Source organism: Hylobates moloch, unplaced genomic scaffold (assembly GCF_009828535.3).
Source record: "Hylobates moloch isolate HMO894 unplaced genomic scaffold, HMol_V3 SCAFFOLD_4, whole genome shotgun sequence".
Taxonomy (NCBI): Eukaryota; Metazoa; Chordata; class Mammalia; order Primates; family Hylobatidae; genus Hylobates; species Hylobates moloch.
In genome coordinates, this window is record NW_026652279.1 from 109,681,711 (window position 1) to 109,706,751 (window position 25,041).

The 25,041-nt window shown below is 40.0% G+C and overlaps 1 protein-coding gene across 1 annotated transcript; it reads left to right on the forward strand.

Moving 5' to 3' along the window:
* The first annotated feature begins 10,928 nt into the window (after positions 1-10,928).
* Positions 10,929-21,713, forward strand: NUDT15 (nudix hydrolase 15). Its single transcript, XM_032150852.2, has 3 exons — positions 10,929-11,104; positions 15,416-15,612; positions 20,123-21,713. The coding sequence occupies exons 1-3, from the start codon at positions 10,947-10,949 to the stop codon at positions 20,260-20,262; spliced, it is 495 nt and encodes a 164-aa protein (XP_032006743.1). The 5' UTR covers positions 10,929-10,946; the 3' UTR covers positions 20,263-21,713.
* The last annotated feature ends 3,328 nt before the right edge of the window (positions 21,714-25,041 follow it).

Sequence of the window (25,041 nt, forward strand, 5' to 3'; positions counted from 1 at the left end):
TCCCTATTAAAAAAAGAAAGAAACTCGTTTTCTTTACACATCTGAGTTGCAGCGTGAGTTAAAATTTGTGATTCAGTTACAATACATACCATATAATACTACATAAAACCATAAGGTGGATTCTTGAGTTTTATATATGAAGCTTCAAATATCAAACATAGGGATAGACCAGAGGAAAGAGGGAAAAGAAACTGGATGAGTTTAAAGAAGAGGCTCAGGTCTGGGAGTAGAATCAAGCATATCCAGGCCGGGCGCGGTGGCTCACGCCTGTAATTCCAGCACTTTGGGAGGCCAAAGTGGGCGGATCATGAGGTCAGGAGATCGAGACCATCCTGGCTAACACGGTGAAACCCCGTCTCTACTAAAAATACAAAAAAATTAGCCAGGCGTGGTGGCAGGCGCCTGTAGTCCCAGCTACTTGGGAGGCTGAGGCAGAATGGCGTGAACCTGGGAGGCAGAGCTTGCAGTGAGCCAAGATTGAGCCACTGCACTCCAGCCTGGGCAACAGAGCGAGACTCTGTCTCAAAATAAAATAAAATAAAATAAAATAAAATAAAATAAAATAAAATAAAATAAAATAAAATAATGAAATGAAATAAAATAATAAAATAAAATAAAAATCAAGCACATCCAGTCAGCACAGGGTTGCCCAGGGCAGGGGGCGGGTGACAGAATGGCTCCAGCTACAGTGGACTCTCTCTTCCAAATCAATCTCCTAAGAAAGAGTTACAGGTGAAGGAAAGAGGAATTGGGCAGCATGACCTTGACTGCATTATTTCATCTTGTAACCTAACTGTATTCGTTACATGTTCTTCAGGTAAATTGAGGAGGGCCTGCTTCCTACTTCATTGCTGGGAATATTCTCAGCCTCAGTTCAAATTATCTTCTGGTAAAAAGCTGACTCAATAATAACAGATACATAAAAGAGGTATGAAAATAGAACAGGGAGGCTGCCATTAACATAGGATATACTGGAGCAGAACAAAATAGCCAGTATGAGGAGCATTCCAGCATCCCCCAGACTGAGGCTATTTCTGCGTAAATGGAGGGAAGAAAATGGTGCTTTCCTGGTAGAGTCCTGGAATTGGGCAGGAGAGGGGCCTCTTTGCCTGGATCACCTTTCCTTCATCTGGGAATCTGGAAAAATGTAGAAGAAAGTGTAGCAATAAGGAGCTCCATCAGGTTCTCATGCGGCAATAACTCCTGGTAGATCCTGTTCAACTGGTTGAGAATCCTGCAGAAGGGAATTCAATATGGGGGTTCTCTAATTAGAGTAATATTTATGTGGGTTGACACTTCTTTTATATGATTCATAAACATCAGCTTGGTGCTTTTTTTTTCATGACCATTTGTACTTTATGTGAATCATGCCACCTTTCTCCACACAGCCTAAAGTTTTCAGGAGAAGAAAAATGTTTTCTAGTTTAACTATTTTAAAGGAGAGATGCTTCTCGACTTACAATGCAGTTACATCTAAATAGACCCATTGTAAGCTGAAAACAAGATTTTCAACTTGACTATATTTTCAACTTACAACGAGTTAATCTGGAAATAGCCCATCATAAGTCAAGGAGCCTACTGAATGTTATTGCTTTTGCACCACTGTAAAATAGAAAAATCATTAAATCAAACCATTTAATCTGGGGACATCTGTATTTTGTTACACTGGTATAAGGTAGAGCAGCTTTTACTCAAATACTCATTTATGGGGTACATATGTGTTAGTCACCATTTGGGTACTAGAGATACTGACATCAAAGGCATCCTCCTTGACCTGAATGCTTCTCTGGGCTGATGCTCCTTTCTTGTCATTCCTTTACGGGAGGGTAGACTTAGGCTATTCCAACTCTTCAAAGCTTAGTAAAGATCAGGCTATAACATACAACCAGGTTTTATTGAAGATTTTGGGATAATGAAATGCAACTACTATGCAATTAAAGAAAACTTTAAACTGGCTAGCAAATGTGACTTCTGAATGTCTAGGTTGTCCTCTTCACCTTCCCATCCCCTCTTAGCCCCAGACTTCCTACTTACTATGTTCTAGGAGCGGCCTACTCTCCTCAACACGAATGCCTGGGACGATGAATACCATCACCCCAGAGCCAGGCTCTCCAAGTCCTCTAAGGCCCAGTGAGAGGAGGAACCTGCTAAGGCTAGCCTCTGCAGATAAATAATCTTCATAAACTCAGCTCCACCCACAAGGATGACCACTTTTTATATTAAGTGGAGCAGTTCAGCTCAGCATTGTTTTGACCTTTTCTACCGCTGAATTGCATCTTGATTTTTTTTCTGCAAATCCACGTTACACTTTTCTTTTTTTGGCTTTTTAAAAAAGTTTGATTTTAGTTTTAATATACAGACAGTAAAATTCATCTTTTTTAGTGTGCAGTTCTATGAGTTTTAACAAATACATAATCATATTACCACCATGATAATCAAGATACAGAACCACTCCATCACCCCCAAAAAATCCCCCATGTCCTTTTGTCATCAACCCCTCTCCACGTCCTCAGCCCCACACAAACACTGGCCTGTTTTCTATGTCCAGAATTTTGCCTGTTCCAAAATGGCATATAAATGAAATCATACAGCATGTAGCCATTTATATCTGATTCCTTTCATGTAGCACAATGCAGTTGAGATTCATCCATGTTGCTGAGTGTATCAGATGTTTGCTCCATTATATTGCTGAGTGGGTTTCCATTGTACGAATTTACCGCAGTTGATTTATCCATTCACTAGTTGAAGAACATTTGTTTCCAGATTTTGATGATTATGAATAAAGCCACTGTAACTGTTACATACAGGTCTTGGTATGAACGTAAGTTTTCATGTCTTGTGAGTAAATATCTTGGAGTAAGGTTACTGGGTTCTATTATAAGTGTATGATTAACATTATATGAAATAGAAAATTGTTTTCCAAAGCAGTTGTGCAATTTTGCATTCTTACCAACAATGTATGAGAGTTCTAACAACTCTGTATCTTCACCTGCATTTGGTATTGCCAGTTTTCATGGGGATTTTTTCTTATTCATTCTAATAGATGTGCAGAGTTATCTCAGTTTGGTTTAGGCTTTTATTTTCCTAATGACCCATGATGCTTAGCATCTTTTCATGTGCTTATTTGCCATCATATCTGATATGGTTTGGCTGTGTCCCCACCCAAATCTCATCTTGAATTGTAGCTCCCATAATCCCCACAAGTTGTGGGAGGAACCCAGTGACAGAAATTGAATCATAAAGGCGGTTTCTCCCATACTGTTCTCATGGCAGTGAATAAGTCTCATGAGATTTGATGGTTTTACAAGGGGTATCCCTTTTCACTTGGCTCTCATTCTCTCTTGCCTGCTGCCATGTAAGATGTGACTTTCACCTTCCACCATGATTGTGAGGCCTCCCCAGCCACGTGGAACTGTGAGTCCATTAAATCTATTTTTCTTTATAAATTATCCAGTCTTGTGTATGTCTTCATAAGCAGTGTGAAAACGGACTAGTACAATATCTCTTCTTGGTGAAATATCTGTTCAATTCTTTTGTCCATATATTTATCAAGTTGTTTGCTTTATTATTGATTGATGAGGATTCTTTACATTTACATATTCTAGGTCCAAGTCCTTCATAAGATATGTTCTTTGCAAACATTTTCTCCCAGTCCACAGCTTGCCTTTTTGTTTTCTTAACTAGTGTCTTAGTGAACTGAGGCTACTATAACAAAATACCATAGACTGAGTGTCTTAAACAAGAGATATTTATTTCTCACAGTTCTGGAGGCTGGGAAGTCCAAGAAGATCAAGGTGGCAGTAGGGTTTCTTCCTGGTCAGGGCCTTCTTCCAGGCTTGCAGATGGCTGCCTTCTCACTGTCTTCTCACAGGGCAGAGAGATTGTCTTAGTCTGTTTTGTGCCACTATAAGGGATGGTTTCTGTTTGGTAATTTATAAAGAACAGAGATTTATTTCTGACAGTTATGGAGGCTGGAAAGACCAAAGTCAAGAGACTGCATCTAATAAGGGCTTTCTTGCTGTATCATCCCATGGTGGAAGGGTAGACGGTTAAGAGAACATATATACACACACGTGTGCATGAGAGAGAGAGAGAGAAGGGAAAAGTTGGAAGGGCCAACTCGTCTTTTTATCAGGAACCCACTCCCACAATAACTAACCTCCTCTCAAGATATTAGCATTAATGCATTCATGAGGGCTCTGCCATAATCACCGCTTAAAGCTCTCACCTCTCAACACTGTTGCATTGTGGATTAAGTTTTTAACACATGAACTTTGGGGTACACATTCAAACCATAGCAGAGATAGAGTGACAACCAAAATGAGTGATTGAGGCATAAGTCTCAAATCATCCAGGTTTATTGAGCCAGCTTGAGGCTGTGCCTGGGAAAAACGTAAGTCACAGAAACATCTGTGGCTATTTTTTCCAAAAAGGTTCTCAGGAGGTTTAGTATTTATACATTTTCCTTAAAAAACAGGAGACAGCAGTGAGATAAATGATTACCTACTTATGAGACTTTAGTTAAAGCCCAGTAAATCTATATTTTACATATGATAAGGTGAACATTTGAAGAAAAAGGGATTAGAGGAAGCAGCCATCTGGGGAAGAGGTAAAGGAACCATTAATCTCATCTTATCTCAGGGACTGGTGAAGGAACTATTAATTTCATCTTGTTTTTGTTCTACACCTGGGAAGATAAACTAGCAGTCTTTTGAAAGCAGTCTTCTGTTTGGCCTTTAGGGAAGAAAACCTAAGGACTTTTTTTTTTTTCTGAGACACTTTCATTTTGTCACCCAGGCTGGAGTGCAGTTGGGCAATCTTGGTTCACCACAATGTTGGGATGATCAGACCCAACACCAGGTCATGGAGGGTGACGAAGTCCAGCAGGGTCAAAGGAATGAGAAAAGACAGTTTGAGAGAGAAAGCGGGTCCAGGGAGCCAACGCAGGTATGGAGGCTGTGAAGGCCCTGAGCTCTGGAAGCCCACGCTATTTGTTGGCGATCAAACAAAGAAACAGGTGTTAAGGATGTGGAGGTTGAAAGGTAGAGATGCATCAAGCAAATAAGCTATAGCTGTGATGCTTTAGCATTTTGTTTGAAGCATATGGAACATCTTCTGCTACTTGAGATAATGGGAGTGCTAGAAGCAAGAAGCCAGCAAGTCTAGACACATTCCAGAGGCCGTGAGGGGTTTTATGCCCTGAGCCGTGGGTTCCATCCAAGCCATGAGGGGTTTTATGCCCTGGGCTTAGATTACAGTGCAGCACGGCAGTCTTCCACCCTTTAGCACAGAGCTTGGTGTTCCAAAGGCCATGAGGGGTTTTAGACCCTGGACCCCAGACATGTTCCAAGACTCTTTCACATTATATCAGACATGCAAACCCTACCTCAGCTTCCCTCCCAACACTCAGCTTTTCTTCCAACACACAACTTCCACCTCCTGGGTTCAAGCAATTCTCCTGCCTCAGCCTCCCAAGTAGCTGGGACTACAGGCACCGGCCACCACACCCAGCTAATTTTTGTACTATTAGTAGAGACGGGGTTTCGCCATGTTGGCCAGGCTGGTCTCGAACTCCTAACCTCAGGTGATCTGCCTGCCTCAGCCTCCCAAAGTGCTGGGATTACAGGTGTGAGCCACAGAGCCTGGCTGAAAACCTAATGACTATTAACAAGAAAGGGGGTATAATGAGGTGTGTCCAACCTCCTATCCTATCATAGATGTAAATTCAGCATCCAAGGTTTCTCTGGCATTCCCTTGGCCAAGTTGGGGGTGCGAGGGGTCCATTCAGTCAGTTGGAAGCTTAGAATTCTGTTTTCATTTCGCAAGAGCAAGCAAGCTCTGTGGTCTCTTCTTACAAGGCCACTAATCCTATCATGAAAACCCTAGCCTCATGATCTCATTTAACCTAATTACCTCCCAAAGACCGCATCTCCAAATACCATCATTTTAGGGATTAGGGCTTCAACACGTCAATTTCGTGGGAACACAGTTGAGTCCATAGCAGTATCTCTCAAAAAGAAAAAGGTTTTAATTTTGGTGAAACCCAGATTATCATTTTTTAAGGGTCATTCTTTTCATAGCTATGAAATCTATACCTAACCAAAGATCACAAAGATTTTTACCTATATTTTCTTGTACAACTTGTATACTTCAGATGTTTTTATTTAGGTCTACAATCCACTTTGAGCTAATTTTTATATATGGTGCCAATTATAAATCGAGGCTTTTTGTTTACATTTATATGTCAAATTGTTCCAGCACCATTTGTTAAAAAGACTATCTTTTCTTTATTGAATTGTCTTTGCACATTTTTCAAAAATTAATTTTTATATATATGGATCTATTTATATATATATGGATCCATATATATATATATATATCTATTTCTAGTCCATTTTGTTTCATTGATCTATGTGTCTATGTTTTTACCAATACCATACTCTCTTGATTACTGTGGCTTAATCCTAAGTCTTGAAATCAAGTGGTGTGAACCCCTAAATGTTTTCTTTTTAAAGATTGTTTCTATTATTCTAGTTATTTGTGTTTCCATACCAATTTTAGAATTAACCTATCTATTTCTACTAGAAAGGGAAGCCTTCTGGTATTCTGATCAGGACTGCATTGAATCTATATAAATTAATTTGTAAAGAATTGATATTTTAACAATATTGAGTCTTCTGATCCGTGAGTATAATATTTCTCTTCTTTTACTTAAGTATTTTATTTTCTTCAGCAACATTCTGTCAATGAAAAGAGTCAAACTCTGGCAAACTACACATCTGACAAAGGACTAGTATGCAGAATCTACAAGGAATGCAAACAAATTAGCAAGAAAAAAACAAACAATCCCATCAAAAAGTGGGCAAAGGACATGAATAAACATTTATCAAAAGAAAATATACAAACAGCCAACAAACATGAAAAAATGTTCAACATCACTAAGCATCAGGAAAACGCAGATTAAAACCACAGTGAGATACCACCTTACTCCTGTAAGAATGGCCATTACAAATAAGTAAAAAAACAATAGATGTTGGCCTGGATGTGAGGAAAAGGGAACACTTTTACACTGCTACTGGAAATGTAAACTAGTACAACCACTATGGAAAACAGTATAGAGATTCCTTAAGGAACTAAAAGTAGAACTACCATTCAATCCAGCAATCCCACTACTGAATATCCACCCAAAGGAAAATAAGTCATTACATAAAAAACACACATGCGGCCTGGCGCGGTGGCTCACGCCTATAATCCCAGCACTTTGGGAGGCCGAGGCGGGCGGATCACGAGGTCAGGAGATTGAGACCACGGTGAAACTCCGTCTCTACTAAAAATACAAAAAATTAGCTGGGCACGGTGGCGGGCGCCTGTAGTCCCAGCTACTCAGGAGACTGAGGCAGGAGAACGGCATGAACCTGGGAGGCGGAGCTTGCAGTGAGCCGAGATCGTGCCACTGCACTCCAGCCTGGGTGACAGAGTAAGACTCTGTCTCAAAAAAAAAAAAAAAAACCACACATGCACATATAGCAGCACAATTTGCAATTGCAAAGACATGGAACCAACCTGTGTCCATCAACCAACGAATGGATAAAGAAAATGTGGTATATATACACCATAAAATACTACTCAGCCATAAAAAGGAACAAGATAATGTCTTTTGCAGCAACTTGGATGGAGCTGGAGGCCATTATTCTAAGTGAAGTAACTCAGGAATGGAAAAGCAAATATTGTATGTTCTCACAAGTGGGAGCTAAACTATGAGGATGCAAAGGCATAAGAGTGATACAACAAAAAAATTAGCCGGGCGTGGTGGTGGGCGCCTGTAGTCCCAGCTACTCGGAGAGGCTGAGGCAGGAGAATGGCGTGAACCCAGGAGGCGGAGGTTGCAGTGAGCCGAGACTGCGCCACTGCACTCCAGCCTGGGCGACAGAGCGAGACTCTGTCTCAAAAAAAAAAAAAAAAAAAAGAGTGATACAATGGGCTTTGGGGACTCGGAGGGGAAAGTTGGGAGGGGGGTGAGGAATAAAAGACTACATACAGTGTACACTACTCAGGTGATGAGTGCACTAAAATTTCAGAAATCAAAGGTAAAGAACAAATCCATGTAACCAAAAACCACCTATACTCCAAAAACTTGAAATAAAAAAAAGGAAGAAAAACTCTGTAAAATAGTTGAAGGGATTTATTCTGAGCCAAATATGAGTGGCCACGGCCTGTGACACAGCCCTTAGGAGACCCTGAGAACATATGCCCAAGGTGGTTGGGGAGCAGCTTGGTTTTATACGTTTTAGGGAGACATGAGACTTCAATCAAATATACTTAAGATATAGATTGACCATTGGTTTGGTCCAGAAAGGCGAGACAACTTGAAGTGGGGCAGGGGTTCCAGGTTATAGGTAGATTTAAATTTTTTCTGATTGGCAATTGGTTGAAAGAGTTATTATCAATAGAAGGAATGTCTGGGTTAAGATACGACGTTGTGGAGACCAAAATTTTATCATGCAGCTGAAGCCTCCAGGTAGCAGGCTTCGGAGAGACTAGATTGTAAATGTTTCTTACCAGACTTAAGGTCTGTGTTAATGCTAAATGCTAGTTGGCTTTTCCTGAATTCCAAAAGAAAGGTGGCATAATGAGGTATATCTGACCCCTGCTCCGTCATGGCTTGAACCAGGTTAACTTTGGAGTGCTCTGGCCAAGAGGAAGGAGTCCATTCAGATGGTTGGGGGTGGAGGTGCTTAGAATTTTATTTTTGGTTCACAGTTTTATAGTTTTCCGTATACAAGTGTTCCACATCTTTTGCTAAATATATTTCTAAGTATTTTATGTTTTTTATGGTACTATAAATGGTATTGTTTTAAAAATTTACTTTTCGATTGTTCTTTGCTTATAGAAATATAATTGTGTAGATTGACCTTGAATCCTACGACCTTGCTAAACTTATTTGTTTAAATGGCTTTTTAATTAATTCCTCAGGATTGTTTAAAAAAAGACGGTTACTTATTCCTTTCCAATTTAACTACCTTTTATTGATTTTTAAATTTTATGAGTTGTGCTAACTAGAATCTCCAGCAACATGATGACTAAACGTGCTCAGAGTGGATACCCTAGCTCCTTGGTGAAAGTCTTGTCTTTCACCGAGACTGAGACTAAGGCTAGGCTAGTGCTATGGCTGCCATAACAAAGTATCAAAGATTGTGTGGCTTAAATAACAGAAATTAATTTTCTCACAATTTTGGAGGCTAGAATTCTAAGATCAAGGTGTCAACAGACTTGGTTTCTTCTGAGGCTGCTCTCCTTGGCTTGCAGACGGCTGCCTTCTCCCTGTGTCATCACACAGTCTTCCAGTAGAACACAGTCTGGGTTCTAATCTCCACTTCTTGCGAGGACACCAGTCATAACATTAGAATAGGGCCTACCCTAATGGCTTCATTTTAACTTGATCCTGTCTCCAAATGCTGAGGTACTGGGGGATAGGACTTCGACATAGGAATTTTGAGGGGACACAATTCAGCTCAAAACAGTCATTAAATATGATGTTAGCTGTAGGTCTTTGTAGATGCCGTATATCATGTTAACGTTTCATTTTATTTCTAGTTTGCTCAGAGGTTTTGTGGGGCTTTTTAATCACAAATGAGTATCCGATTTTATTAATTTTTTTCTGCATCTATTGAGATGATTATATGTATTTCCTTTCTCCTTCTGTTAATATGCTGAATTACATTGGCTTTTCAAATATTAAGCCAACCTAGTATTTCTGGGATTAATCTCATTGTTTAACGTATTATCCTTTTTATATACTACCATTTTTTGAGAAGATATTGTAAGTACCTTTGTAAGGAATGTGAACGTTGACAGTGAGGAGAGATGCTGTAAAAAGCTTAATACCCATTTACTATAACATGGAGAGTAAGAATATTACTTAGAAATACGTAGGCAAATATCAGAAATACAGTTCAAAGAGTTAAAAGTGATTGTTTCTGAAAGTAGGAGGGTCAGGTTGCTTTTGTTGCGGTTTTTGCACCATTTTACTTCTTAAAATTATAGCTATAGGTCAGGCGCAGTGGTTCACGCCTGTTATCCCAGCACTCTGGGAGGCCCAAGTGGGAGGACTGCTTGAGGACAGGAGTTGGAGATCAGCCTCGGCTAAAGAGCGACAGCCCACCTCCACACACACAAAAAAAAAGAAAAAGGAAATTAGCTAGCTTGGTGAAAATTTTAAAAAAAGATAAAATAGAATCACCAGTATGTGCACATTACTTTGGTAGAAGTAAAAATAATGAGAGAGAGAAAATCCTCCCAGTGACTACTCATTTGTTTTTAATGATTCAGCTGGTTTGTGTTTTGCATGGTGCATGGTGTGCAAACATCTGAAAATGTCTGTTTTCCACTGTTTGTAACTAACTCTTCCTAGCATGATTTATCAATTAGCCTTTATTTCCTCCCATGACTTATGAATATACCTTAAGCATAGTTGTTTATAATGGAATGTTTCTAAACGACCTATCCTTATCCTAGTACCACGCTGATTTGAGCTATAGGGCAAATGGGTGCACCATGGTGGGCGAGGTCACTCAAGGAAAAAAAGAGGGGAAAGTGCAGTGGTGCCGAGGTTTGTAAGAGCAGGCGGCTTGTACATGTAAATGCATGGTTTGCAGGAATCTGGGAGTGGATAGGCTGATGGGTGATAAATATTCAAAGCACAACTGTAAGCGACTTTAGTTACAGCGAAACTCTAAGGCACGCTGCCCTTCGGAAGGCAACAGGGCGTTCCCCAAGCTGACAGCCCTCCGCGACGCATTACGCACCGCGGACAGCTGGAGAGGCCGAGGCGCTCTCGCTTTGATTTCGGCGCCTCCGCCCGCGCGGGGAGAGATTGTCTGCGGCCGCGGGACGGGGTAGTGAGCGCGTCACTTCCTGCCGCTGCCAGGCGCGTCCTCCCGCGCGCTATGACGGCCAGCGCAGAGCCGCGCGGGGGGCGGCCCGGAGTCGGAGTCGGAGTCGTGGTAACCAGCTGCAAGCATCCGCGTTGCGTCCTCCTGGGGAAGAGGAAAGGCTCGGTTGGAGCTGGCAGTTTCCAACTCCCTGGAGGTCATCTGGAGTTCGGGTGAGCAGCCGCGGACGCGAAGAAAGCGCGCCGTGCGCAGACGGACGAACTCACGCAGTGCTTGCTTCCGTGTGCCGTGCGTGAGAACGTCCGCGCTGACGCTGCGTCCTTTCTTGCGCGTTCCCTCGGTTCCTCCCCTCGACCTCTGGGCGACGTAGGCTCGCGTCTAGGAGGGGGCGCTGTGCCGGGTCAGGCAAGGTCTTTGCTCTACTAGCTGGGTCTTTTCGGCTGCGCGCCCGCAGGGTGGTGGTTGGGAGTTCGTCTGTGAGACGTTTCTCACAGCTTACACACAAAAGGAGGAAAGCAGGTGTGTGTAAACCTCCAGCAGCCCGATGTTGTCAGCTAAGACATTGCACCGTTTCCATGTGATTGATTGACTGATCGATCGATTGATTGATTGAGACCGTGTCTCGCTCTGTAGCCCAGGCCGGAGTGCAGTGGTGCTATCTCCAGTCACTGCAACCTCCGCCTCCCGGGTTTAAGCGATTTTTGTGTCTCAGCCTCCTGAGTAGCTGGGATTACAAGCGCCCGCTACCACGCCGTGCTAATTTTTGTATTTTTAGTAGAGACGGGGTTTCGCCATGTTGGCCAGGCTGGTCTCTAACTCCTGACCTCAGGTGATCCACCCGCCTCGGCCTCCCAAAGTGCTGGGATTACAGGCGTGAGCCACTGCGCCTGGCCGGTTTCCACGTGATTTGGACCAACACAGATCAGTTTAATACCTACTGGCCGCGTAACCAAGCCCATTTGCTTGGCAAGAGTGCAACTAAAAAATAATCACGAATGAGTATTGGATTTTGTCATTTTTTTTTCTGCATCTGTTGAGATGATTATATGTAAAATTTTAGTTGCACTCTAACCAAGCAAATGGACTAATGAAACGCTTTGGGCCTCAGTTTCTTCATCTTTAAAATGGGAGCGTTGGACTAAATCCCCTTGAAGCTTCCTTCTGCCTTGGCACTTCGCGATTCGATTATAACTAACAAAGGAGTTGGACAACTAAGGAAACTCAGTTCTATACAAGAGTGAAAGCCCAGATAGTTTATCACCTTGACTGTATTATCATGGGTGTGCACACACGTCCAGACTCATCAAATTGTATATATATTTAACATGTGCATTTTTATGTACAAAAGTGTATACAAAACACTTTTGTAAAAAAAAGAATTAATAAATGTTTTTCAAGTAAAAAAGAGAAAGCCTGGGATGGTGCTAAAAAGTGGATTCTGAAGTGAGAATAATGCTAATCAAGAACAGATAAACAGCATCAGACCCAGCACTTGTTTTTCCTTCAGGATAAATTTTCAAATGTACATAAAAGTGGAGAAAATAGTGAATCCTTTTGTACCCATCACAGAGCTTTTCTTGTTTCATCTTGACTGCCCTTCCCTCCCCCACCCAAAACACACACAAACACACCTGAATTGTGTGTGTGTGTGTGTGTGTGTGTGTTTTGGGGGCTTTTTTTTTTTTTAACTATTTTACAGGCAATCTCAGACATCCTATTATACCATCCCTAAATAGTTCAGCATGTACCTCTAATAGACTTTTTAAAAAAACATAACCACAACCATTTTCATACCTAACAAAATAATTCTTTAAGTATCATCTGATACCCAGTATGTGTAGCATTTTCCTTAGTGATCTTAAAAATGTCCTTTTACTGTTTCATACCAATTGGGATCAAAGGAAGGGCATGTATTGCATTTGGTTAACATTTTTTTTTAAGTCTCTCAATCTAACAGTAACCCCCTCCCCATCTTTTTTCCCATGCCATTTATTTGTTGAAGAACATGGGTCATTTGTCCTGAAGAATTTTTCACACTGTGACCATGTTCTTCTAATCCACCTGTGTCTTATAAAGTGGTAGTTAAAAGAATAGCCTTGATCTTAGTGCCTTTTAATCAGACCTTGTCCTTTATAAAATAGGAAATTCTTATGATCCTTATCACATGAAATTTTTTAAAAATGGTCTTTGGAATTTAAAAAAGCATCAATAAGCTTATAATTTTCAGTTAATTAAGAAAAACTATCAGTTAAGAAATAAAATTTCTAGATTAAGAACCAGATTGCCCAGGCAGCCACACATATTGTACTTTGTTGAATATTGGTGACCATTAACCAAACTCAGATCACAGATTAAGCGCTAGTTAGAATAAACAGTCACCAGTGCAATGGCTAGAGATAGCTGTCCTATTACCAATAACACAAGGAAGTGTTGAAATCTTGACTCAGATGTCAATGACCATAGCCAACATTGAGCTCTAATGGGCTTTTTGTTAAGGGCTGGATAATATGCCAAGCTCTTTGCATGTATGCTTTCATTTGATCTTTACATAACTGGTATACTCAGTGGGCTAAATTTGATGGGAGAACAAACAGGAAATGGCTTTATTTTCTCCTTCCATTGCCTTCAAACATGATTTTTTCTTTCCCTCTTCAGTGACGTTTCCTGCAAATTCTATAGTTTTCCTGTCACTTGGTTATAAAAATAAATCACGTTTGGGTCAGTATGATTCACTTCCAAGCATTTAAAAGTCCAATCCAATTTAAACCTTCAGTGTTGCTTCCAGTTTCTAATCCCTCCCCTGCAGTGCATAAAGGAGGTGTGAGCCATTGTTTTGCTTTTCTCCTCCTCTTCTCACCCGGCTGTCTCTGAGTTTCCTTCTTTCTCCAGTGTGTTGGAGAAGGAGGAGAGAGAGCAAGCCATTCAGGTGACTGATGCTGCTCTGATCCATCCATTGGTGTCCTCCGGGCATGATATCCACGTGTGCTTTCTCCGGGTATGTTTGTCAGTTGTTGGGAAGTCCCACAAAGATTTTCCTGACATAGGTGATGGGCTTTCTGTGAGGCTGGCCCACCTCCTAGCTCTTGCTTTTAGCACATCACCCCACATTTTCTTTCTACTGGGATCTCCTATTTGATTACCGAGCAGTCTCTTGTGGCATCTGCTTGGCCCAAAGGAAACACACAATGGAAATGATATTTTCACTACTGCCCTTTTTCCTTGCTCTACCTCTGTATTCATCTGCATCTGGAAACTCCGAGGGACACATTTCAGATTTACCCAAGAGCTGTCACCCTTGTAGCACACCTTCTCTGATGCACTGGTGTAGGCCTGTGAGTTTCTGCAGCTCAGGATGTCTTTAGCAGGGGAGTGACACACTATCTCCTTCTTGAGAGTCACTCCCAATCTTATGACTGATTCTCTTGGAATGTTCCTCACTTGTCTTGCGGGGCAGAGTTGGCCCCTTGTAGTCTGGAAGGGAAATGCTCCTACTAGGCTGAAAACTCCAAACTTTCCTCTCTCTCAAACATCTCCTGTCTTTCTTATGTAGCCTGGGTAGGGAGAAGTCGCAGGTCTAGTCTGGCCTTCCTTAGCAAACTCTTGAGCTCAGATGACATCTGTTTGCCATTTTGCTTGAGAATTTAGAAGTGCTTTTCACCTATTGTCATCAGTTTTGAGACTTAAACTGAAATTCTGAGACTGCTGGGAAAGACGTAGTGGTACTTCTTGATACAATTACAGTGACCCCATGAGGAAGTAATATACTCTCTTTTTACTTGTCCAAGGTGGAAAGTAATGAACTTTGAGCTCAATCCCAGGTCTAGTTGACTCCAAAGTCTGCTCTTAATCCACTAAACTGCCTCCTGGTTACACACAGGTTCCAGGGCTGTAAATTAATGCTGAGATGGCTAAATGTTAATTTTTATTCAATATTAAGTCCTTTTCATCTTCAGATAACTAGATACAGGATATAATATCAAGGGCAAGGTTGCTATTTATTGTTTTTAAATTTTTTATTATTTTAATTAATTATTATTATTTTTTGAGACAAAGTCTTGCTCTTTGTCCAGGCTGGAGTGCAATGGCACCATCATGGCTCATTGCAGCCTTGACTTCCCAGGCTCAAACTATCCTCTTGCCTCAGCCTCTTGAGTAGCTGGGACCACAGACCATAGGCATGCACCACCATGCCCAGCTATTTTTTTTTTTTTTTTTGGAGAGATGAGGTCTCACTATGTTGGCCTCGGCTGATCTCAAGCTCCTGGACTCAAGCTATCCTCTTGCCTCGGCCTCCCAAAAGATTACAGACATGAGCCACATGCCCAGCTGATTTGTTGTTTTAAAGCAGGAACCAATTACAGTTCTTTTTGCTTTACACTAGAAATTTCTACCCAAGAATTTCATGGCAAAATATATATACACACACACACACGTATATACATATATATATATATATACACACACATATGTATGTCTATATATAAAAAAATAGAATTAATCTAATTTTTGTTTCTGTTTTCCAGTGAGACCTGGGAAGAATGTGCTCAAAGGGAAACCTGGGAAGAAGCAGCTCTTCACCTGAAAAATGTTCGCTTTGCCTCAGTTGTGAATTCTTTCATTGAGAAGGAGAATTACCATTATGTTACTATATTAATGAAAGGAGAAGTGGATGTGACTCATGATTCAGAACCAAAGAATGTAGAGCCTGAAAAAAATGAAAGTAAGAGAATTATATATAATCATGCATTTTTCTTTCAGGAGAGCAAGTGGTCTGGAGGAGTATTACAGTATGTTGCCATATGAAGAGAATGCTATTGTCTGAATGCTTGTGTTCCCCCAAAATTCTATGTAGAAATCCTAACTCCCATGACGATGGTTTTAGGACGTGGGGCCCTTGGGAGGTGATTAGATCATAAGATAATGAATGGGATTCGTGCCCTTATAAAAGAGACCCCTGACCCCTTCCATGATGTAAAGATACAGAGAGAAGATGGTTGTCTGTGAACCTGGAAGTGGGCCCTCCCCAGATATGGAATCTGCCAGTGTCTTGATCTTGGACTTCCCAGTCTCTAGAACTGTTGAGAAATAAATTTCTGTTGCTCATAAGCCATGTAGTCTGAAGTATTCTGTTATAGCAGTCCAAATAGCTTAAGATATGTGAATGTAGAGATGTAATATAGAGATACAGATAGGTAAATATATTTGGACCATGAGGAACCAGACTGTGTTTGTGTCCTGGTTCTTAGAGCTTTGTGACCTTGGGCAAATTATTTCGTGCCTGGGCCTCTTTTCTTATCTGTGATAATAATAAATACCTTGGATGGCTTCTTGTAAGGATTTACATATGAAGAACCTCGTGAACACAGTAAGTTTTATTGTTAGTGTTTAATTTTGTTTCAGGCAGTAATTTTAAGGAAAATATTTTATCTGTTTTACTCAGTTTTCTCACCTGTGCAGGAGAGTTAATACCATCCATTTACTGTAAATAATTACACTGATAAAACAGTTATTGTTTCAGAGCAGTTGGGTTCTTCTTGCCTGCTGCCCAGAAAAAGCCAGTACCCTGAGACAGTAGTTGTTGTCGCAGAGAAAGAGTTTAATAATCACAGGGCAGCTGCATGAGGAGGACAGGAGATAATTCTTAAATCCTACCCATAGAGAATTCAGAGGCTAGGGTTTTTCAAGGATGGTTTGGCAAGCAAGGGGCTAGGGAATGAGAAATGCTGATTTGTTGGGTTGGGGATAAAACCATAGGGATGTCAAAACTGTGTTCTTGTGCTGAGTCAGTTCCTCTATGGGGGATTCACAGGACCACTTGAGTCAGTTTCTTTGTGTGGCTTACCGATTTGGGTGGTACCAGTTGGTCCATTAGAATGCAAAGTCTGAAAAATAATCTCAAAACACTAGTCTTAGGTTTTACAATAGCAATGTCATCTGTAGGTGTAATTGGGAAAGTTATAAATCTTTTGACCACGGGCTACATGCTTCCTGAGCAGTAAGCAGTTACAAAAAGGCAAGTTATAAAATGATGCCTGGTTAGAGTTTAACTATGCCTACATCTTAATAGAGTTCTGGCCCTTATCATAATTCTAACCTTGTGGCCTTTTATTAGTTTTACAAAAGCAGCTTTGGTCCCTTAACAAGGAGGGGGTTAGTTTTGGGAAAGGACTATTACCATCCTTGCTTTAAAGTTAAACTGTGAACTAAATTCCTCCCATAGTTAGGTTGGCCTGCGTGTAGAAATGAGCACACAGTTTGTGAGGTTAGATGCAAGATGGAGTCAGCTTTGTTAGATTTCTCTCACTGTTATAATATTGCAAAGGTGGTTTCATTATCTGTTACCCTCTATGTTGAATTGAGTGCACTGAAAGTTTATTTACCGTGTACTAGGCATTGTTCTAAGAGTTTTCTGTTTACCGTCTCTCCTCAAATTCTCATAAAACAGTCAGAAGAGGAACTAAAGAGAAAAATATCAAACTTTTTGAATATATTCCTTGCCATATGATACTTTATCCAAGTGGTCTTATGTATTGAACCTCCCCTCTAAACATTTAATTTATTCTCTAATAGGGAAGAATCTTTTCATTCAACAGATACTTATTGAGTACAGTGTGCCAGACACTGTTCTAGGCACTAAAGAAACAATGGTGCGTAGAACAAAGTCCCTGCCCTCTTGGACTTTACATTTTAGTGGGCGGGGGAAATGACAGATTACAGATATTTTATGATAGTAGCAATAAGGACTAAAAAGAGCAATAAAGCTGTGTAAGAAAGGGATATATGAGTGCTGTATCAGATAGGGTGGTCAGGAAGGGTCTCTGACAAAGGGATGTACACACATATACTGGGCAACGTAGTGAGACCCTGTCTCTACAAAACGTTAGCCAGAGTGGTGGCACATGCCTGTAATCCCAGCTACTCGGGAGGCTGAGATGGAAGGATCATGTGAGCCTGGGCGATCAAGGCTGCAGTGAGCTATGATTGCGCCACTGCTGTCCAGCCTGAGCAGCGACAGAGTGAGACCCTGTCTCAAAAAGAAGAAAAGAAGAAATGGACTAAACATTTTCTTATTTTTCTTTTTTCTATGGGCAAATAAAGCTGAGACTAGAAGAGACAAATATGATGAAATAGTTTTTTTTTTTTTAAATTCAGTATCCTTCACAGGAAGCAGATATAGAAAGCCTTCATTTTTAGAGAAGGTGCTATAGAGAAAACACCAAGGTCACTGACTGTCCCACAAGCTTTATTTGACCATTCTCACCAAGCCACCTCTGGATGCTTCCTCATTCTTCAGTCCTCTTTTTGCCCTGTCTGGCCTCTGTAGGGATTTGAGTTAGGGAATCCTGATGCAAGTTATAATTTTGAATCTCACTCCTCTGAGCTGCCGGCCTGTGTTTCCAGTTGCTTTCTAAATATCTTCCCTTAATGTTCAGAAGGCATCTCAAATTCAACTCAACTTCAAATTATGCTCATTATTGTTTTACTGAACTTTGAATCTATAAAGAACAGTTCTTTTGGCTTATACATTTTGGACTCTTCCCTGCCAAACACAGTGTGTGGCTCATAATCACTATTCAAAATATGTTGAAGGAAGGAAGGACCCAGTGAATGAACATACAAGCCAACCTCTTTCTGTGAAGCTCTCACTTAGTACTAGACTGCCCTACTTTTCAATAACTTCTGTAAGATTACTATTCTACTTTAAGTACTAAATCATGAGTTTTTATAATCATGTAACTATACGTATTGTTTTATTCCTCTTAGGATATAGTAGTTAGGAGTAGTTTTACATGCTTTGTGGAATTCATTTATATAACTTTTTTATTTGTTCACTTTCATTTTGTTAACTCCCTGACATGAACCTTGGTAGTAATCTCAAATAAAGCAGTATGATTTACAAGGTCCAAGATTACTAGCATCAAATCAGATTTGATCAAAAACATTTATTCCTCTATATCTGTTAGTAACAATACAGCAGGAATTATGTTCACTTTATTCCCAGTTGCAGCCTGATAACCAACTACACTGATAACCAGCTGCAGCCTAGCCAAGGTGCAAGGGCTTGGTGGATCGTTGTTTTATTTCTAGGATAAAGACACGTCCCGTGCTCCTTAGGCCTTGGATCTGGGTAGCCTGCTTCAGTTTACTATTTAGTGTATCTTTCCTCCAACCATCTAATTATAGTTAGGAGGCTCATCCAGACACTTCATTTTCTAGGGGATGGGGTAAACTTCATGGACAGCTCTTTGGAGACCTGGTTAATTGAGCATCTTGCACCACATTGTTGGGTACTCTGTCTGTGTTTGTCTGTCTGTCTGTCTGTCTCTCTTTCTCTCCCCCGCCCTCCCTCTCCCCCTACCCCTCCCACCTCATTAGTGTATGGTCACAGTTACTGATCATCTCTTCCTGTACTTGTTCCAGTTTCATGGATTTTTGGCCCCCGCATTCCCAAAGTGAAAATACGTACCCATATACTTGTATTTTACGGACAGAGAGATACTTAGTGCTTACACATAGTAAAACCAGGTGATCATAAAGAAACTAGAACATGGAGTGTATATCTTAATATAATATGTAGGTATTTGCCTATCATAAGCATCTGTGCTTCTATGTTATTTACATTTAAATCATGAAAGAAAACACCATTCTCTAGAAACTTTTTCTAGAATTTCAAGTACTTTATAACTGATAGACACTGTTAAATCTTTGTTTCAATGGATTTTTAAAAATCATCTCCTTCTGTATTTGTTTAAAATATACCAAGGTACAATATTTTATCTTCCTTTGCACAGCTTTCATACTTTTTTAAGAGATGGAAGATATCTTAGAAACTCTGTAATCTACTTTATTTTATAGGTGAAGGAAGTCGTTTGTTTTAATGTAGTATAACCTATAGTATATAAAGTTATTTGCATTTTTTACCAAAATATTTAAATAAACTGACTAATACTAAATCTGGGTTTACCATGGCATAGCCTTTGTAAACTGGGCTTCACATTCAAATAACACAATGTTTTAAATGACCACCATTGTCTTCATAAGACCTTCATTCTACATGCAAATTATATTTGTATAGCCAAGCAAATGCAAAGCATCACTATTAGAGTTTATTAGTAGCAAGTTATTTTTAAATTCAATTAATTTTTTCTAAATATAGGTTATCTTACCCAAATAAATACCCTTTGTTTTCTATTAGCTAAATAAATTGATTTAGCATCTTTCTTTTCCAGGTTGGGAGTGGGTTCCTTGGGAAGAATTACCTCCTCTGGACCAGCTTTTCTGGGGACTGCGTTGTTTAAAAGAACAAGGCTATGATCCATTTAAAGAAGATCTGAACCATCTGGTGGGATACAAAGGAAATCATCTCTAGGTGGCCGAGAAGATTTCTTGATTTTCTTTAAAAAGACAAGAATGAGGTCTGGTTAGGGAATGAAAAATGGCTACATTTCAGAACAACTCCATTTTATCTAAAAAAGTTCTTGTGATCGCCAGTTTATTTGCAGTCTCTTAATGTATCCACCACTCTTTCAGCCAGTACTTGAGAAAATTTTTCTGAAATATGTCACTGAATTGTATTCCAGACACAGAATATATGTAAATACTGATATTATGGGTAACCAGACACAGAATATATGATAAATACTGATATTATGGGTAATCTGCTTTCCATATTTACCTATGATATTTACTGTGCAGTTTGTCATTACTAGCTTGCGTGGAGTAGGATGCAGTTGAATTTGCCTTAGTGTTTCTGTTCAAATAGAGACCTGAATTCAAATATTGTAGTTTAGGTTCAAACAGAGTATGCCTGTTGCAAAATTTACCAAATTTGTTGATTACCTCTTTTATTAAAGAAATGTTGGGGAGAGGGTAATATATTGTGACAATTTTTGCAACTTACAGGGAATAGGACAGGTCATTAGGGTGTATTTCCCAGGTTTCCAATTGAGAACCTAAACCAAGAGAACTGAGACAAACCATCTAATATCTGTATCCTACTACTAACGGGCTGTGATGTTGAGTTTCTCACTTACTCTTTCTGAGGTCCAGGGTCCTTATATGTAAAATGAAGAGATTCGTCTAGAGCAGTGGTTGTCAAAGTATGGTCTGGGGGGGCCTCAAGAGACTTTCAAGGGTATTCTAGGTCAAAGCTGTTTTTATAACACCAAGACATCACTTCATCATTTATAGTTTTTCCTTTTTTTTTATTTGAGAAGGAGTCTTGCTCTGTTGCCCAGGCTGGAGTGCAGTGGCACAATCTCAGCTCATCGCAGCCTCCGCCTCCTGGGTTCAAGCAATTCTCCTACCTCAGCTTCCCGAGTAGCTGGGATTACAGGCACCCACCACCACACCTGGCTAATTTTTATATTTTTAGTGGAAACAGGGTTTCACCATGTTGGCCAGGCTGGTCTGGAACTCCTGTGCTCAAGTGATCTGCCCACCTCGGCCTCCCAAAGTGCTGGGATTACAGGTGCGAGCCACCACGCCCGGCCATCATTTATCTTTTTCACTCATTTTTTCATGAGTGTGCAGAGGAGTTTTCGAGAGGCTATCTGGTGTGATATTGTAATAGGCTGAATGCAAAAGCAGATATGAGATCCAGCTTTCATCTGTCATCAGACATTGAAGAGATTTGGAGAAATGTAAAGCAGCAGTACTCTTCTCACTAATGATTTTTGTTGTTGTTGGTTAGAAAAATGGTTATTTTTAGTGGGTTTTAATATGTGAAAAAATAAAAATAGCTATTTGTCAAAAATGTTATGTGTTTATACATATTCAGTTTTTGTTACTTGTAAATGATTAATAAAAATTTTAAGAAATTTCTCAGTTTTCATTTCTATATGATAAATATTTCTAGATAAAACCATACAAAAACACAATCTCTTCATGGTCTTTGGTAATTTTTAAGAGTACAAAGGGATCCAAATTTTTGCCAGATTAGGCCAAAAGCTCACGTTTTTAATTTTGAGCCCACTTCTATGAAATCCTGTGCTTCTCTTAGAGTTAGTTGATTACCTTTGAATTTTGCTCTTTCAAAAGACCCCAGTACTATCATAATACCTACTAAGGAATCTTTTTCCAGTGAGTATCATTTTTTAAGTTCTTTCTTGTTTGCTTTTTCAAAATTATATATGTACTTTGTATAATTTGTCATGTAGAAATCTCATTTTCTATTAATTGTATCTTTATCTATTTTTGTTTTTGTTTTTTTCTGAGACACGGTCTCACTCTGTCAACCAGGCTGGAGTGCAGTGGTGGAATCTTGGCTCACTGCAACCTCCAGCTCCCAGGCTCAAGGGATCCTCTTGTCTCGGCCTCCTGAGTACCTGGGATTACAGGTATGCACCACCACGCCTGGCTAATTTTTGTATTTTTAGTAGAGATGGTCTCACCATGTTGCCCAGGTTGGTCTCGAACTCTTGACCTCAAGTGATCTGCCCACCTTGGCCTCCCAAAGTGCTGGGATTACAGGCATGAACCACCATGCCCTGCCCATATTTTTGATGTTAGATGCCTGATTTTGGAATGTTTGAAGAGCTCAAATATAGTGTGTATGTATGCCTTGTTCTTTGGATATATGGATTAATTTCACACTAATTTTTCTACTCCTATTTGATTATTCCATGTGCTTCTGTTGGTTGCTTCCTCATTTTACTTAATTTCACTCCCTCAGTTGACTGAATCCCTGTCCCTGGCTTCTCCTAAGTGATAAGACGTGAGGCTTGATAAGAAAGCAGGCGAGCTTATGGATTAAATCCTTTCATAGGTTTATCTCAACTACAGTTCATTGATAATTCATTAAGATATCTCTTTATGTTAGTACTTATCCATGCAGATATTTTATAGCTTCAAAAACTCATCACAAGGCCTGGCACAGTGACTCACACCTGTAAACCCAGCACTTTGTGAGGCTGAGGTGAGAGGATTGCTTGAGTTCAGGAGCTCAAGACCAGCCTGGGCAACACAGGGAGACCCTGTCTTTATGAATAATTTAAAAATTAGCCAGGCATGGTGGCACCTGCCTGTGGTCCCAGCTACTTGGGAGGCAATGACAAACTCATTGAAAGCTTGTGAGGTTTTTTGTTTGTTTTTTAACTCGACCAACTTGACATGAAATGTGTTTCGATGGAAAGAAAAAACTAATCAGGAGTTTTATTCATAGGAAAAGGTAAAAAGGTAAGAATTCCATATTAATTAGAAGGGGATTGTGTTTACATCAGCACTTAATGTGCTCAGGTGGCATTCAGTGACAACTCAGGAAATATTTCTCTAAATGAGTCCATGAATGAAGCAGGATTTAGAACTCTTAAGAAAGCAGTTAATGCCTGGATGGTTTGAGTATTGCCTTTAATAGAAAAAAAAAACTAAAGCTGACTAGCAACATTCTCATAAAACTAAATGTCAGCTAGAGTTCCGGAAGTGTACTTTACTGCCAGGTTGCTGGGAGGGAAATATCTTTTCGTCTATTTGCTGGACTGACCCTGAGGTGTCATCTGTCCCAGGATAGGCAAGTGCTCCTATACTGGCTCTGGCAACACCTTAGCAAAAGTCTTCCCAGTGGAGCCTGAGGTGAATTCGGCCTCTTTCCGATCCACTTGGAGGAGTCACTTCTTTGTTATCTTGACTGCCAGCTTCCCAAACAAGGCAAATACTTTTAGGTGAAATAGTCTCTTCTTTGTGGCACGAATGATCACAATAAATGGAGATTGTGGGAGAAAGCAAGCTCAGGGAATCATTCATAGAAGACATCCAAAGTCTTCTTTCAACATAAAATCACATATTGAAGCTGCCTCATCACCTGTAGAATAAAATCCCTAACCTGACCTATGAGCTTTCCTAACTTCCCTGGACTAATTTTCTCATTATACCACACCCTGCTGTCGCACCCTGCACTCTCAGCATCTTTCTTTGTGCTTTGTCCAGTGCAGCATGCTGGTTCCTACCTCCTTGCCAGTGCGCCTGCAACTCCTGAATTGAATGCGACACCTACCCTCAATCTGCCTTAACAGATCCTTACTAGTTTTTCATACCTTAGTTCAAGGTTCCTTCCTCTGTGAAACCTTCTGGACTCACCCAATTGGACCTTGACATAACTCACCTTACACCATTTCTACTGTATGTTGACTTCAGAGGTAGCTTTTGATTTCATAAGGCTCTAGGTTTAAATGAGACATGTCAGTTGTGTTCTTCCAAAGCCGCCCGTTTGTCTTTTTGAATAGCTTGGTTTAAATTTCTAATGGGTTGAATTCACCTCCGATGCATCTGTGAAGCAATAAGTTAAATTCTGTAGATAAAATGCCCGCAAGTCAGCCTCCTCCTTCAAAATGGCTGAAGACAAGTATACATCAATATTGCAGTTTTCATAAACACTATTTATATGAATGAAGAGGAAATATGTTCACCTTTCAGGGATCACATGTAACTCTGGAAGAGTATTTTCTGTGACTGAGCACAGCTTTGATTATTTGAGGATTTAGGTTTGATGCATCTGATAAGGCTGCCAGTACTTGTATATTATGGAAGATGTCACGTTGATTTTTATTGTTTCCCCAGTAGAAAGTAAGCTCCTTTAGACTAAAGACCATGTCTTTCTATTATATACCTAGCAGCCAGTGTGGTAACTGCTAATGCTAAATGCCTAATATATACTAGCTGAATGAAAAAAATGACCTTTTAGTATTTCTTTTTCTTAACTTTTACTTTTTCTGGGTCAGAATGAAAACAAGTAGTATTGAGGATCCTCAGAATAGGAAATACAAATATCGCATTCCAATTATTGGCAGGGACATGAAGAATATCTGTTTCTATAGGTGTAAGGAGGAGTTAGGGCCCAAAATAGAAACAGAAGTGACACTCTGGCTAAAGATGTACACAAAGTTCACAACTGGGTAAGGAAGCTGAAATCCAAATGCCAATTTACTAATGTGAGGAAAAATGAGGGCAACTTACTATGTTGTAGGGGAAATTATTAAGTAACATGCATGTGAAATGTACCTTATAACAGGTTCTGTATTTTTAAAGGGATATAATTATGTGTTCATGCATATTTGAGAATTTTATTATGTTGTGTTTTATTAGTGGAAATAAATCAGTAGAATTAGATAAACCTGACTCACACAATAAGCTGTTTCAATCAACAAGATACTTG

What these genes read in the sequence shown, in the direction of transcription:
- NUDT15 (XM_032150852.2), top strand. Translation starts at nt 10,947, where the DNA reads ATGACGGCCAGCGCAGAGCCGCGCGGGGGGCGGCCCGGAGTCGGAGTC. An exon ending in GGAGGTCATCTGGAGTTCGG is followed by an intron (nt 11,105 to 15,415) that starts GTGAGCAGCCGC and finishes TCTGTTTTCCAG; the next exon opens with TGAGACCTGGGAAGAATGTG. An exon ending in AGAGCCTGAAAAAAATGAAA is followed by an intron (nt 15,613 to 20,122) that starts GTAAGAGAATTA and finishes TTTCTTTTCCAG; the next exon opens with GTTGGGAGTGGGTTCCTTGG.